General features: G+C 49.5%; 4 protein-coding genes across 4 annotated transcripts; 2 read left to right on the top strand and 2 right to left on the bottom strand.

Moving 5' to 3' along the window:
- Nucleotides 1-660: 660 nt before the first annotated feature.
- On the top strand, nucleotides 661-1,676 carry J7337_004556 (uncharacterized protein; the record flags this gene model as incomplete). Its single annotated transcript, XM_044822248.1, has 2 exons — nucleotides 661-833; nucleotides 962-1,676. The coding sequence occupies 2 exons, from the start codon at nucleotides 661-663 to the stop codon at nucleotides 1,674-1,676; spliced, it is 888 nt and encodes a 295-aa protein (XP_044683581.1).
- Nucleotides 1,677-3,028: 1,352 nt separating this feature from the next.
- Nucleotides 3,029-5,224, bottom strand: J7337_004555 (uncharacterized protein; the record flags this gene model as incomplete). Its single annotated transcript, XM_044822247.1, has 2 exons — nucleotides 3,029-5,170; nucleotides 5,219-5,224. 2 exons carry the CDS (start codon nucleotides 5,222-5,224, stop codon nucleotides 3,029-3,031), a joined length of 2,148 nt encoding a protein of 715 aa, XP_044683580.1.
- Nucleotides 5,225-9,878: 4,654 nt separating this feature from the next.
- Nucleotides 9,879-11,542, bottom strand: J7337_004554 (uncharacterized protein; the record flags this gene model as incomplete). The annotated part of the gene is made up of 2 exons (XM_044822246.1): nucleotides 9,879-10,092; nucleotides 10,152-11,542. 2 exons carry the CDS (start codon nucleotides 11,540-11,542, stop codon nucleotides 9,879-9,881), a joined length of 1,605 nt encoding a protein of 534 aa, XP_044683579.1.
- A 1,412-nt stretch (nucleotides 11,543-12,954) lies between these two features.
- J7337_004553 (uncharacterized protein) lies at nucleotides 12,955-14,127 on the top strand (the record flags this gene model as incomplete). The annotated part of the gene is made up of 1 exon (XM_044822245.1): nucleotides 12,955-14,127. One exon carries the CDS (start codon nucleotides 12,955-12,957, stop codon nucleotides 14,125-14,127), a length of 1,173 nt encoding a protein of 390 aa, XP_044683578.1.
- Nucleotides 14,128-16,544: the final 2,417 nt, after the last annotated feature.

The following is a 16,544-nucleotide window of genomic DNA, read 5'->3' as shown; positions in this document are numbered from 1 at the left end:
TTGATCTGGTGTTGAACGTGGGCGTGAGCGTGAGTTTTGTTGGCTGTTACTATCAGTTACACAATGCGCAAACAGTAACCAACCATGCAATTTAAACACATCTCATGAACTACTTTTGTCGTGCCAATCTCAAATTCCTTATACTCATACAATATCTATCTGTTTTCCGGCATCAATCGTTGGTATCCGTGACAAGCCGCTGATATCTGTCTCAAGTCCCTTATAAACTCGGCACCGGCTCCGAAGTCCCCGCCGAGATCGGCGCACCCCCGGACTCAAGTCAGTCAGAAGAGCTTCGGTTCAGCTAACTAATAAGACTAAAGAAAACCCCCAAAGTTGAAGCAAAAGCTCAGACGGTGCCCAACCAGCGCATGGGAATTAGCAGCTACGGCTACCGCCAGCTCATGCAGTTTCAACGTTTATCCACTGAAAGGGTTGCTTCGGGATCTAGTTAGTCTACAACCTCCCATTGACTTATCTAGTGGTTTTTTTCTATTCTAGTTTCCTTTCATTCCCCCAGGAACCGGAACCTGTTTTCTTTTCGTCATACCTTGTTTCCGTCATCTTCTTCTTCGTATCAGACTTTGATATTGTACTTTTCTGTGTTTCTGAACGAGTTACAAGGAGAAAAGATAAGAAAAGATTGGATCTTGGATCATCATGAAAGACTCTGATGCGCCGGCGCTGGTTCTCGCCGGGACAACTACGCCCGAGCAGATCACCACCAAAAACACATGGAATACCAAGAACTTGATATCGCGACTCGGCACTGACTTTCTTTCTGCTGCGAGCGCTGCTTCAATGGTAGCGCCCATCATTGCCATTATCGACCGGTCAGTAAATTCATTATCATGCCTCTTGCACTATCACCACCATTCATATGCTATGCCATATTTCTGAGACGCGCCGACATCGCCAAACTCCAACTCCAACTCCAAAAAAAAAACTGACATCATGACAGCTCCATCATGGAAAACGCCTCAGGCGCAAACACCCTCGCAAACTCAGTCAAATCCTCCCTCCGAACCCTCTTCACCCGCCCACACACAATCCTCTTCTCCAAGCCTACAGCGCTCATCTTCTGCCTCTACGGCGGGACATATCTCACCGCCAACGCCGTCGACACCTCGTTCTCGACCGTCAACAACAAGCCCGCCTCGAGCATCACAGCCGGAACCACAAAGTTCGCTGCGTCCAGCGCCACAAACATCGGAGTCTGCATCTACAAAGATCAAGTCTTTGTGCGCATGTTTGGTCCCCCTGGTGTTGTCCCTAGACCTGTCCCTCTCGCTTCATACACTCTCTTTGCGCTGCGCGATTGCTTGACCATCTTTGCCTCGTTCAATGTGCCGCCTTTGCTGGGACCGTATCTGGATAAGCGGTTTTCCGAGGAGATAAAGAAGAGAGTCTCTGGACTCTATGCAGCGCAGTTCATGGCCCCTGCTATGGTGCAGTTCATTTCTACGCCTATGCATTTGTTCGGTCTAGACTTGTACAATCGTCAAGCGACTGGACCCGGGGGAGCTGTCGTGACGATGCGTGATCGATTAGATCTTGTGCGGCGCAACTGGTTCATCAGCTCTGTCGCGAGAATATGTCGAATTGTCCCTGCTTTTGGAGTCGGTGGTGTCGTCAACATGAAAGTTCGCAAGAACCTCATGACCAAGCTGGAGTAGACGACGTCATATCCAACACATCATCTCATACTGCAAGAGACTATTTCCTCTGCAGATTCTTTTGATTTCAGGCGTTTACAGTTACGAGGCTATGTGGCTATGGTTCCATTTACTTGTTTGGTCTTGTTAAGATCCACGGCATCGGGAGTTAATGTTACATCTCATGGTTTTTCTACGGATGGTGGAATACAAAAGAGCATACGATGACGGTCCATCACTCGTAATAGACTTCTAGAACACGATAGACAGGATACTAGGTAGCGAAGGGAAGAGTCAAGACTGATTACGGCCAACTCGATGAAATGAGAAACTGATCCGATCTAAGGTATTCGACCTTGACCTGCAAGTGAGAGAAATGCAATTTGTGAACTACAAACACCGCTGACATTAACATTGATATTCACATGCATCGCTTACACAAAATAACACAATTGTCGCTTTCATTCATCACGCTCATGATGAGCGCTCATCTTTGCTTTCACCTCCACCACCACAAAGGCCAAAATACATATGTATCTTGCCTCCTCTGATCCTCGGGATCCATGCAATGCAAGCCTTTCGCGACACCAGTAACGTCCACTATTTGGAACCTATAGGCTTCTAATGCGGCTTACTGGAGCCACCTCATTGAACCTCCCCAACCATCTTCTTCCCCTATACTGCAACGCATATCACGTCCACCAACTATCAACCCCATATGCCGAATGGCCCCTCCAGGCCCTGTCACTTTCGGTGAGGAAGTACAGAAGAAGATAAAAAGTCAAGGGAAGGAAAGCACTAAGCTCAGTCGTGTGATATCAAAAGAGCATCCAAAAGGCCATATACCCGCCTGAATACGCATGGATGTGAAGAAGAAAGTTTTCAAAAGAGGAGCAAATAGGGGGAATGATAAATGCCCAAAGAAGAGACAACGAGCGTCAGGTACACTGGTCATGAAACTTATGCGTCATCCAGCTAATAAAATGGTATCAAAGAAGCATCAAGTTCCTCGCCGACGTGTCGTCATAAAATCCGCGTAGAATAAAATGGACAAGAAAAAGGGGGGGCAAAGAAAAAGTAAAGAAAAAAAAGTGTCGAGAGTATGCGTGTCGTCCATTGGGGACTAAAGAGAAATTGTAGATCCATCGAGGAAGAGAAAAACGCACGTTTTCGAAGTGGAGGGCCAGAGTCTGTACTGTACTGTACAGTACTGTACGGGCAAGGGTTCGGGAACGAGAATATACGCGTTAGTGTACACCCAACGCTCTTTGGTGGACTTTTCGGTTTTGGCTGTCAACTCAATTCCGTCCATGCAGCGTTACAATCAAGCTGAAACGCCGCAGTCGTCATCTCCAGTGAGCGGGCAGGGCTGTTCACACGGCCTCCACATAGAGCAGAAGCTTCTCGTTCCGCTGCAGGGCATAGTCCAAGTCGTTGTCACTAAGCATACTTGGCTTATCTCCAGTGGGCTCGTCCTTGTAAAACAGTTGGACCTCCTGACCCGCCGGCACCTTCAGACGATCACAAATCTTTTCATAGAGTGCTTGGAATGAGATGTCCGTTGGTACTCGGATGGCAATGAGATCTCCGTTGAAATACATCTTGATCTTCATCGCTGATGCCGGCTGAGCTTGGGGTTGCATACCGTTACCCAGAGATGTTTGTGAGGGCTGTGACAAAGAAGATGGCTGTCTTTGGATGTCAGGGGAACCTGGGCCCATCTGATGCGCTGGTGCAGCTGAAAGGCCGTATGCACTGCCGTTCAAGTTGTTCTGTGATCCACCAGCTGGGGACTCGGCCGATGACAGCTGTGATGCTTGTGATAGGCGGTACTCCTCTTCGTTGTCGTTCGGATCGATCTCGTAATCTCCTTCACGGGGTGCAAAGAACTGTCTCACCAGGTTGCACCTCGAAATGTAATGGGGCTGGTTCAGCATGTTCTTCACGTACGCGTCCAAGTTATGGAGGCGTCCTTCGGTGATTGCATCTGTGACATAGTTGACTGGTCCAGGCATGTATGGCAGTGTACGCTTCTGTGTCCCTGTGTTACCGGCCTCAGCTGGAAATTCGGTCAGAAGAGCGATCTGGAAGTCGTAAAAGTCCTCGTAATAGCGAGACAGCTCCCATTGTCGTCCGTCTTCTAGCAATGCTTCGATCACGAACCAGTACTTATCCTCTGCAAAGCAGTATCGCGGTATGCGTGCTTGTAGCGGTGCGTTCAGTTGTGAGGCCGGTTTCTGTACATGATTTTGCTGAGGTTGTTGCGACGTTCGAGGTTGAGACGCGTATCCGGCCTGCGCTCCATTCTGAGAAGGTTGTCGTGAATGCTGCTGTTGCTGAATGCTCATTCGTTCCATGCCTTGCTCAATACCCTGCCCAGGTTGCTGAGGACCGCCTCCCTCAAACTTGCCCAGTGTGATGCTGCTGTTCTTGTATTCCGCCGCCATCTTCTTCCATTCTTCAACCTTTGGAACACCGGCACGCTTTATGGCGTCACCCGGGTTCGCAATTGCCTTATCGCTTGCCATATCACGAATCTCGACAAAGGAAACGGGGATGAGCCCTGGGCCACCCAATCGACCGATGGGCTTGGCCACAAACCACTCGGGGTTCGATTGCGCGATGACGATGATAGCCTCGCCAGCTTTGGCCTCCAACTCGTCTGCTCTCTCAGCGGCAAAGTCGTACATAACAATTCCGTAGACCATGGCGCCTGACTTTCCAACCGACTTCGAATTACGCTGGTGGCCTTGCTGAGGCACGGCTGTAGTGGGTGACATGACGGCGGGCGCAGTTTGCATTGCTGGAGATTCGCTGTAACCAGAATCGTGGTCGGGGTTCTTTGTCGGAGTGGGGAGTTGGCCACCGTCGGACTGTGCGCTATCTCTCTCGGTTCGGCCAAGCGCTTGGAAGAAGGTGACAGGGACGAGACCCCGGGCGTCAGGGAGAGCTGGGTTACATGCTTCGTACCAATCTTGATCGTTTTCGCGGCCTATAACGTGGAAAAAGTCGCCTCTCGAAAAGCTCAGTTCTTGGCTCGATCGTGCCTCGTAATCGTAAAGCGCTCGAATGACCTGCAAATTAGATTGGGCATCAGTGTCTGGGCTCTCAGCGATTAAAGTCAAGTTTGTCGTGGAACCATGGCTGTACCGAATGTGGCAGACCATAATTGAATAGGATTTGAGGCTTGGGAGTGGGAGGCCACCAACCTTCTTTGGAGGAACAATGGCGACAGCCGATTTGGGAGCGACGGATCCTTTGTCCTTGTCACCTTTGATCGAACGTCGAAGAGCCTGCACAAAGCGCATAACTGTTAGCTTTTGACTCGAATATTTCTCGGGCAGCCAGCGAAGCCGGCGCAAGTAATGAGTGAAAACGAGCTGAATGCGGCGGGGGAGGGGGTTTGGCTCAGGCAGCTGAGAACATGGGAATAACGCCTTGTGAGGCACAAGAAGTTGGAGGCAAAGCACGGCATGATACAATACAATAGAGAGACGGAATGGCAGCTCAGGCAGCTGTATGAAGAGGCATAAGCGACGGGAGGGAAAGGGGCGATGACGAACCTTCATTTTTGTGTAACTGAATGCCTCCTGGGCAGTTGCAAGTTGGGAAGTTGTGAATCGCTCGAAGGTGGAGGTTGTTAGGAAAGGGATCGCAAGACGAGACGACCTGAGCAAGGTACGGTACTAAAAGTATGTACGAGACGAGGGACGACGACACGACCCGGCGGGACACAGCGGCGGGCTGGGCTACCTTATTTCGATCCAATCCGATGTTTGGTGTAAGGCCAGGCAAGGCAAGGCAAGGTACAGACAAGTACGCTACACCTTACAGTGGCAGTACCTCTCTCTATTAACCGCTAGACCGGGCACGGGCAAGGCAGCGAGGTGCAGGACGGACAGACCCCAAGTCAAGTTGTAGCGGTTGCAGAAGCAGCGCCGTTGAAGTGGAGGGGGAGAGGGAGAGAGGGAGGGACCTGAACCTGGCTGGACCTGGACCCTCCGAGGTAAAGGTAGGGTACCTTACAGCGAATGCCTGGGGTTGCACACGCACACACACACAAAGATTGGGCTGCGAGCGAGCGAGCGAGCGAGAGAACGAACGAACGAACGCGAATGTGAGGTACGGAGTACACGCCAGGGGGCGAAGTACAGTAGCCTGAGAGTGGGCTGGACAATGTTCCCTCGAGTGGATCGAACGTTGTGGAAGCGATTTGTGTAAGTTTTGGTTTGAGAGAGAGGCTGATGAGATGGGAGAAAAATAGTAGTTGCCGGCTGGAAATAATAAGGGACAGATTTGGTGTTTGCTTGCTTGATTTGCTTTGCTTTGCCTCTTTTGCTTCTTATTGATGACCTGATGACTTTGGTTGGTGCAGTCGTATAACTGTGACTGATCAGATACTCGGAAATCCAACGTCCGTGGATCTGTGACCCTCGACACGCACGATAATCAGTGATCCAAGACTCGAGGTAGAGGGCCTTCGCCTTGGGCTCCCTTTAACGTGATATTGACGCGAGCTGTGGGCGCCTTTGAGTTTCAGCGTTAAAGCGTAAAGTGGCTAATAAGGCTGCGTTCCTCAGCGAGAAAAGATGGAGGGTGAAATTAATTACCCTTGGGCTTGAGCTCAGGCTCTCAAGGTGGGGTGATTGATTGATGGAGGGGTCGCCTCTGACAACTACCTAGGCGCCTGCCAACGACTCGACGACGTCTTGTAAGTGGTTTTAGTGGATGAATCTGACCAAGAGATGTCATAAAAGGGAGATGGAGTTGAGAGAAGGCCGAGAGAAAGATGAGCAAAATGCGAAAGGATAAATCGTAAATTGCCTCAATGACAGTCGAGTACCTGAATGGCTCTGGTTGGTGGTCAGCGATGAATGGTCAACACTCATATCCAATCCCAATCAATCAATGGCTTCAAGCTTTGACTGAGCTTCAGCTATGTACATGTACTAGCCCAGCTACTACAGTACAGTTAGAGCATCACCTGTGGAAGCTGACATGTTTGAACTAAATGAATCCTAAAAGCTGAGCTATTCTCCTTTAGCTGAACCTCTCTCCCTCCAAAACCATTAGAAGCTGCCAAGCTCATCTCGAAGCCCTCAACTCGACAATCAAAGCATCCCAATCCCTGTCAAAGGCGTCAACTGTCAGTCCAGCGCTTACGAGACACCACAAACTGCACACGACAGCTTTCTCAGTGGGTAAAATTGTGCATGAGATCTGCCACACAAACACATCCTCCTGCACGCTCAAAATAACTTTTTTACCATTTACCACCTGCAAACAACCACAGGCAAACGCTTACACGACCAATCCCTATCGTACTCTACCCTACCCCTCATAGTCACATACATACAATCAGCAAAGAGGGCATCAACTTGGCCTGGCCTGTTGACTCGGGCCAACCGCTCAACCATGCCCATGTCTCGTCTCATTCCTCTCTCGCTCATCCCCGGGCCACGGTCATGGGCATGGGTGTACGGACAAATGATAAATTAGTCAGGGATCATGGGTGGGTTTGCGTACCAACTGAAAAGTCCCCTCTCTTGTAGTCTTGTTCGTTCGTGATACACGTACAGCACAGACACAGACACAGACACAGACACAGACGTTAGTTAGCTCTGCTGGCGTTGGCATATCACGCCGTCGGTGACGCTAATACAAGGGAAATTTCCGCAGTGAGTTACCTACAGGCTTCAGTCAGTAAGTGACTCGAGAAAACGGGGAAATCGTCGGGTGGCAGGGATGCATCACACAGTCCATCCATCCATCCACGGATGGAACAAACAGGGGGGCCACGCAGCGATCGCATTGCATCAAAGACTAGGACTGCGACCTGAATTCTAGAAATCGAGATAAAATGATTTGAGAGAACCAGAGCCAGTTTATGCATGCCATGTTAGTGCAGCATCTCGTCCATCTTTCTCTGACACTGACTTTCAGATATCCCTGGCCAAGATTCGGCATAATACCACATCTTAACATTAATGCCAGTTTCTATTCAAGACAAAGAACCACCACATACCTCACTACGCATAAAGACACATCCATCTGACGCCGGATGTTGGTAGCCCATTGTCTTGTGTTTATGCAAACAACTGCCGCGCGCACACATTTCCAGAATGTTAAGGCATGGCTGGATGTTGCTCCCTCCTGTCTATATGAGAGTCACCGATATGCTACGTTCCAGTCTATAGACCTTTGTTATTGATGGCTGATCTCATGATATCATACTGAACCACTCCACTATACAGGTATCAGCATGTAAGTGAATATACATGCAACCATCGTGTGTCTCCAAACTCTCTTGCTCTCGCTCTTTACGCGACATGTTGATCTCCAGTCTTCAAGTCATCCTCATTCCTTTAACTCATTCCTTGATCCAGTCCAACGACTGACCCCTCCCCTGCTCACTTTTTAGCAGATAATCCACCGGAAGCGCCCCCCGCCAGAAAAACCATGATGGATCATGGCGCCGCTGTCTCGTCTGCGGATACCGTTGCCCTGGGTTTAATCTCGTGTGTCAATCTCCCGTTCGCTTCAAAAACGACGGTTTCCGGGCGTCACCCGGGAATTATGACTCGTGAAGATCAGGTGCAACTGTTTTGATGAAAACCCTTATCAAAATATATGTAGATGTGGATCTAAGTGTATTTGTCTTGAAAAACACTTTTGTGTATGTACTCCGTAAGAAGGAAGCACTATTATTCCCTCCCTTGAGCCAAGGCATGCTTAACTAAATCCTGTCCATCCCGACACTTCGGGACTCCCTGCCATGTCAAATTTTCTCTCGGGCCAGTGTTTTTCTTTCAGCAGGGGGTTCGTCATTGTTCCCGAGTCTCGGAGCACAGCAGGTCATTTTCGCTATTGGCGTCCCACCACCATGCAGTAAGTAGCTAATGCCACTCACTTGGCCTCAAGTAAACGCGACAGACACTGGCATTTTGAACATCAATTACTGCCCCATGGCATGGGCTCGGAACAGAAAAAAAAGACAGCAATTGAATGAGAGATATACAACTACATATAGTGACTTTCATTATTAAACAAAAGATAAGTTGGGTATTTGATAAAAAATATAAATAAATAAATAAAAAAAGGGGAACGTCCAAGCCAGTCTCTCATACGCGGGCAACACAAGTCATTCTTATCTCCACAGTACTTGGAAGGCACTACCAAAGGCCTTAACACTGTGTTGCTGTTTTACGCCTTGCAAGAATAGGCGGTTCGGCCATTAACCAGAATGGAACGGCCGCTGTCAGGTGTGCTTGCCACAGACAGCACAAGGGAATCTCAGTAATTTAAACACTATAATTTTTGAACTCGGTAGTTGACATCGGGACGACGCCAGAAGCGGTAGTTATGCCTGGGATTCGAACGATCGATCAGTGTGGCCGACACAGGGAGGGCCTCCTGAAAGAGTTGCCAACTGCGCCCCGAGTCCAGTCGGACATTCCCAACAGGGGTCTCCAAACATTTGTCTTATATAGGCATTCACCTTTACAGTTAAAGCTATTCACCATCTGAACGGCGAACGGCTCAACGTCAACACAACATCACAAACAGAAAGATCATAGGCTTTTCATTTCCTCGAAAAACTGGAATACGATCAATTCTTACTTGTTAAAAATTACCAACCCACAACTCCCAGAAACGCCAAAACTCGTCCCATCAAGCTCGTCCTGATTCCTGTTGAGGCCAGTACGCCATTCACTTTGCAATGATAAAGCTGACGATTACAAGACCAACCAACAATCCACAAGCCAATTACCGACCTCAACAGTACCAGGAACGAGATGACGATGAGTTCCTGTCTGAGTTTTCCCATCAAGCCCACTGCATCTAAGTTCCCACCGAACATCCAAATTTTTTATTTGTCGTACAAAAACAGTGTCGCCTCGGTCGATAGAATGGAAAGCTGGTATCGAGGCTACGGTTAATTGATCAAAGCCCAAGGCAAAGCAGCATAAGAGACTTATGCATAGACTTAGCCCCGGGTGGTGCGTAGTAGAATGGAAGTCATTTCGTTGCCACCTAAGCAGAAATGGGGGTATAAAACGCCGAGTCGTCCACATGAATGAAAACGCAACACAAATGTGAAAGTATCATCATGTCTCGTCGATAAACATAACGACGGTCAAGTCTCAAGCCGTGAGACATCGATAGAAGTCGCAACGCAAAAGGGAAAAAAAGAAAAGAATCCGAGAAAGAAGCAGTAAAGGTTTAGATCTGACCCTTGATATCAACCTTTTGGAACGCCGTGCTGCGCGCGCCCTCAAAGAGGGGACCGGCTTTCCCAGTCAAAAACGCGATGTAGTCTGTTCGGTCTTCCAACAAATGTCGACCTTGATGATCGATGATGAACTGGGCTGCATCAGCATCAGACTCGAAGCCGAGTTCCTCAGTGATGAATCGAAGTTTCACATCCGGCTTGTATCTGTACAATGATTAGCAAATCATGTTCAGGAAAATCAACGAGGAATGGATACAACTTACGCTTTGCAAATATTGCACAACGCAGCAAGCCGTTCTCGAACAACAAACATGTCCATCAGGTATGCACCCATGTTAGGGGTGTCAAGGTAAAGCTGGAAGAACTTATGATAGTTGCCCAACGCCAATGATGATCGCACTTCTAAAGCATGCTTAATCGGCTTCTCTCCTTTCTCTGCTGTGGTTAGATCTGCCAAAGTGTCGTTCAATCCAGTTCGGTTGGCCGTGTGGATGAAATAAAGAATGCGATATGCCTTGAATTCAATGGGATTGCCTTTTAGGCCCATGCCATACAATGACCGTAGTTGGGTCTGGCACTGATTATACTCACCAATATCCCCCTTCTCCAAGGCAATTCGGGCATGAATTTCATAAACGGAAACAGTAAAGTCGTTCTTGATATGTTGCACAGTCAGATCTTGCCTCATAGACTTGAACTGATCACAGATGTACGAATAGTTGCTCTCCCGCTTCCACTTCTTCTTCAGAAGTTCTAGAGTTTGACGCAGAATGTGTTCAGGTCGAACCTTGGACGGAACTGGAGGAGCGGTAAGACGGAGATACTTCTTCTCAAGTACCTCGCATGTGCCAATAATAGGTCCAGATGAAGGCGGAGGCGGACTGGGCGATCTGAGCGACTTGTATTCGTTCTCGAACCGTCGCTTGCGCTTGTTGGCTTCCTTCTGGAACTTACTTGATTTCGGCAGGGGCTCGTCCATAGAAGCACGCTTTTCGGGGGAAGGATAGGAGATACGGTCCTCAAGTGAAGAACGCGAGTTAGTACGCCACGGAGGCTGGGAGTTGTCATTACTGGCAAAATCGGTAGATTTCCTCTTCTTGGAGTTGATAGGGACATTAAAACTTTGCTTGATATCCGCATCACGTTCGGCTTTGACTATAGCCTGTGGGAGGGGCATGTTATCCCAATCGAGTGTGTATAACGTGCCGTTTTCCTTTGCGGTACCGATGGTGCTCTTAAGTTTAGCCTCGATTTCCGCGCGAGACACGGTGGGTTCGTCATTTTGGGGGAGGAAAGATCTTTGAACATAGCTCCGAACAGATTCGGGCCAGTCCACTTTGGACTTGGCTTGCTCAGGTGTCGGGGTTACACCATTCACGGGAGAAGCGGGAGACATTTGATGTTGCACCGGGGGCTGTGGAGGCACGTAGCCGGCATAAGGAGCAGCTGGCGCTGCGTACTGACTGAATCCTTGACGAACGGCTACGGGAATGAAGGCTGGATCTGCATTTCGTGTCAGGGCTGTCGGGCGACATAAGGAGAGGTCGTCTGCGGGCTGTCCGGGAGAAGACTTACTCGTTGGGTAGGCGTAAGATGTCGGGACGGTTTGCTGAGTTACGCTCGGCGCTTGCTGCGCTGGCCAAGTTGGCATCATGGCGTCAGAATGCTAGCGGTGCGAGTGGTTAGTTTTACAAACGGGTTGGGGAGAAAAAAGAAGATGCCGGGCGGATAATGGCAGAAAGGCGAGATGATGAAGGGTCCTTGGTTGGAGTGGGAGTGGAGGTTAGGTTTCTTTGGGAGGTATTTTCGTGGTCAGAGGCAGGAGACTGACGGTGGCGGTGTGGTCCCTGCTTAAGGTATTCACGGAAAAACCGTGCTCCGGTGGAAGTGATGCCTGAATCTCAGTGAGTGTTGGTAGTGTAGGTTTAGGTTGGGATCCGCCGAGTGGAAGCTTATCGCCAACAGTGGGGCCGTCAACTGGAGGGGCCGATCAAGTCCCGTCTCGCGTGCCTTAAGACTCACTTGATACTGAAGTACTTCACTGTAACCTTTGGATCTACTTGGAGTCGAAACAAAGGCCGTGCTATACCGACTCTTGGTTACTGTTCTCTGATTGGAAGACCCATCAAGCGTTTGTCTTCTAGCTTGCTTCTGTTTGCTGCAAGTCATCGTCCACTTGCATCATCGCTCATCCATTCATCAACAGCCACAGCAATATCTTCTCTCTGCTTCAGTCTCACCCTCATGACGGATGTTTCTGAAACACATAGACCTTACTACAGCACTACGGCCCTCGTATCTTCCAGATGAGGTGCTCCTATTTGTTCAGGACAACGTAGGCTTGTATGAGGGGTAGGTTGTTCTTGGCGACTCAAGTTGAGGCTCTGATATTAACACGATGTTAGTAAATTCAAGCTGCCCAATCAACAAAATGGGCAGGTTTACTTAACCTCTCATCGAGTTTGTTATGTTGATAAGCAGGAGCCCCGTACCCACTCCGTTGCTCTGGATCTGAAAGATGTAGAACGTTACGAATTCTATGCTGGCTTTCTGAAGTCATCGGCCAAGGTGACTTTGATACCGAAGCCTCCAAAACGAGCATCCTATCACAGCCGTGCTCTGTCAAACGCCTCAAGCTCACAAAGAAATCTATCTGGATCACCAGGAATCTCTGAATCTGATTATAGAGCACCCCCTGAGCCTCCAGCCGTGACAAGCGCAACATGGGTCTGCACTATATGCAGTTTCTCAAATCCGGTCCCCTCCAACTTTGACCCTACTTCAGCAAACGCTCATACGCCTCTACCGCCCTGTTTAGCCTGCGGGATCAAGCCTACCTTATCTCACGTTCTCAAGGCTGCAATTTCCGGCGCGAGCAATCGCTCAGTAGCCTCACCAGCTCTCAATGCACCTCTCCCATTACGACCATCTCACTCTGGCAGTAGACCCCTATCCGAGAATCTGGACCAAAAGCCAGCATCAAGCTTACCTGATGCTACCAGTGGTTCAAACTCGGCTGCATCTTTCCAATGTCCTCGTTGTACCTTCTCAAATCATCCTTCCTTGATGACTTGCGAGATGTGTGGTGGGCCTCTGATTTCACAGAATGTCCCATCATCTATCCAGCAAAGCTCCACAGCTGATACCATAAGGACTGACTCTCCGGGGCCTGTACTGGACCCTTCCAAAATTAATAAGAATGGAAGCGATGCCCCTGAGAGTGTCAAAATTTCTTTCCGAAGAGGTGGTGAGAAGATATTCTATGAACGACTCAAGGGCTCTATGACACAACGCAAATGGCTGCTCCGAGATGCACCTCCTGTTCCAAATATCCGAGCTGCAGATGAAGGGTCCAAAGACACACCGGCCGGCACTCCCGGGCGACAGAAGGGGGTCGGTATTGCTGGTCTGGAGCAACTTGGCTTGAACATGCGCAAGAACAATGAGTTGTTAATAGGCAGTGCTTTCGAGGATCTGGAGGCTCTTATGTCATCTGCTAAGGAGGTCATCGCACTTGCAGAGCGATTCGCACGGCAAACAAATAACGGGCAAGGCAACGCATCAGCTGAAGAGAATGCCATTCTAGCGGAATCGGCGAGCCAACTTGGCCTGGTCACGACAAAGGATATTGTTGGTGGCGGGAGTTCCGAATCACTGTATTTGTCAGAGCTCGCCAGGAACCTGGCTGAGTTTCTCACTGATGACTCAAGAGGAGTCCTCAAGAAGGCAGGCGGTATCATAACGCTCGTCGATCTCTGGGCCATGTTCAACAGAGCTCGAGGCGGTGTCGAGCTCGTCAGCCCAGCAGACTTCGAGAAAGCTGCCAGGCTCTGGAGCAAGCTTAAACTGCCCGTTCGTCTGCGCACCTTCCGCAGTGGTGTCATGGTTGTCCAGGCTCGTGATCGTACCGACGGCACCACAGTCAGGGCCATACTTGCGTGGCTCCGCGATCTTCACGAGTTTCCTCCTGAGCGCGAAGTGCCTTGGGACTGGCAAGAGTTTGGCAGAGGAGTTACAGCCCAAGAAGCTGCAGAACGCTTCGGCTGGAGTCTTGGTGTTGCAGAAGAAGAGTTGTTGATGGCGGAAGAGCGAGGAGAGCTGTGTCGCGAGGAGGGATTGGAGGGTCTTAAGTTCTGGGTGAACTATATTGATCCGGGCGAGCACAAGAAGCACAAGTCTCAAGCTCAGAAGGATAGTGATGAGGTTATGAAAGCATTGAAAGCAAGCGGACTACTATAAACGAGGCAACGACCATGTTGGATTATACAGCATAGATAAGATATTTGTGAGCCATTCACGGAAAATCAACGAAACAAAAGCAAATTGTAAGGATCCATTTGGCATTGCCTTCCTAGAAAGATAACTTGAGGTGCGTTTTCACAAACATTTATAACCCGAACTCCACATTATTCGTCTACCGAAACTCCAAAAACCCAAGTCGTCAACCAGTACTCCCTCACAAGCCTGGCGGTTCTACATACTCCAACAAACTCTCAAACAACAACGTGAGTAGAAAGATGTTCCACGGCCTCTTTGATGGACCGCAGCATTCGTTGATTGACACAAAATGGGCATCGCACGGGCCGGTCATCTTGAGTTATAGGCTGTTCCGACGTAATAGGAGTGAGGGTGAGGTTAGTAGCCATTTCGTGCGCTGGTGTGGTCGTGTAGCGCTGGACGGAAGTAGCACGCACGGTCGGTGTGGTCAGAATGCTGTTGGGCTGAAGTCCTGCTCTTTCTGCGCGTTCACGCTCTTCTCGTACAGCCGCTGCCTGTTCTTCGGCAGCTTGTTCTTCTTGCTGAAGCTGGCGCAAAGCATTCTGTAAGACGACTTCAGGGTCATCATCGGCGTAGATGGGCTGGTCAGGCTGAGGAGGCGGGATTGAAGGGGGATCATGCGTCATCATGAGAGGTGGTGGAGGCACCTGTTGAGGAGGGCCTGTCATTCTACGGACCACTTCATCGCGCACCAAGGCACATGTGTTGAGGGTGGGTTCGATACCAACAGCGCGAATGATTTCTTCTTTGACCGCAGCTGGACTTGTGTCAGGGGCGACGCTCATGTAACGAGGGACACAATCTGCCAGGTATCCTATATCTTCGGCGGCATTGATCCCTCCATCCCCATGGCGGCGTTGTCGTCTGATCAAAAGTCCATACCGTTTCTTGAATCGATGGATCCAACCTGGAGAAAACTCAGGAGGGTTTTCATCCTTATATCGAGGCAACTGTCCGAATATTGATTTTGCCTTGTCACCAAGTTCTTCATTGGTGGGTTGGCGACCAGATGCTTGGACCTGTTGATACCATATAAGGACGAGCTTCTCTACATCAGGCCAGTTTCCGTAGCGCAGACGGGAACCCGAAAGTTGAGGATTGTCACTATCTAGACGCGAGTACTTGGGTGACAGCGAGTGTGACACGGTGGACTGGCTTATTTGCTGGCCATACTGGGAAAAGAACCATTCGATACAAGCCTTGTGCGAGGGACGGATAGGCTGGCTATTAGCCCATCGACGCAGAGCACGGCGTTGGTCGAGTGTTAGGGAATGTCTCTCCTTTGGCGATGCGCCGACGTGATCGCCGACATGGTCAACGGAGGTGACATCGTGGCCTACCTGAGCGACGGCATCAACAGGAGAGAGGTCCGGGGCAGGAGCGGCGACAAGGGCCGGGTCGGTGGTAGCAGCCGACATGCCCAGGACGGCTATCTCCTTAAGGTGTGGGTTCTCGATTTTGGGGGTATTGAATTGGAGATGGTGAGGCTATCGTTGTAACCGAAGGACGTGCGCTTGGGGGAGGTGGGATGTTTCGATTAAGGAGATAGTTTGATGGCAGTTTGGCGAGAGAATGTCGATGGCGGGGGAGGAGTAAGCTTTGTACGGACGTCACGTGATGCTATGTCAATGAATTAGAGGGCAGGTGCGTCAAACGGAGGATTAGGTAATCGTATCCGATAACTCATGATCATGACACTATTGAGATCAGAATACCATTGAAATTGAGCCATGGCCTTCGTTTTGGTCTTTATATCAACTTCGCCTGTGCTCTTGTATTCTTGTCTCGAGAATATTCATGATATTGAATGCTTTTTAGTGACCTCGATATCTGCCTCCTCGATAACGTACTAGACTGAATTACTAGTCCTGATTGTTTCAGCAACTTTGATAGAAGCATGGATGTCCACAAGGGTCATGGCCATAAGCATGCCAGGATAATTGGACATGGGGTTTCCTCCGTTTCGGCACAAATTTCCATGTTACCTAATTAGAAAAACGCATGCATGTCATGATCGGTCCTCGTGAGAGGATAAACTCCTCGCTACGACGATTCGCCAAGGCGTATGGTTACAGTCATTTCCAAACTCTTGTGAGCTGTCACCAGAGATTCATGCCAAGTTGAGTATAAATCAGGAGCTCATGTGTCAGTTGAATAACTCGGCCAACCGTTGAGAGTGGGTAGAAACGGGATGGACAGCAATACAACCTCCGGGCCGGTCTCGCACTGACTCTTTATTAGGCAGTGCAACGGATAACGGATCTTCAGGATGAAGAAAAACAGAGATGCTGCTCTAATAGTTTCCTCGTTCGCCTACTCCTTACAAGCATCAACCCCAAAGTATCATGAAGACTACGTTTAAGCTATCCCCAGAAGAA

This window comes from Fusarium musae, chromosome 3 (genome assembly GCF_019915245.1).
Source record: "Fusarium musae strain F31 chromosome 3, whole genome shotgun sequence".
Classification (NCBI taxonomy): domain Eukaryota; kingdom Fungi; phylum Ascomycota; class Sordariomycetes; order Hypocreales; family Nectriaceae; genus Fusarium; species Fusarium musae.
The sequence above is the reverse complement of the archived record's forward strand: the minus strand, read 5'-3'. Positions and strand labels throughout refer to the sequence as shown.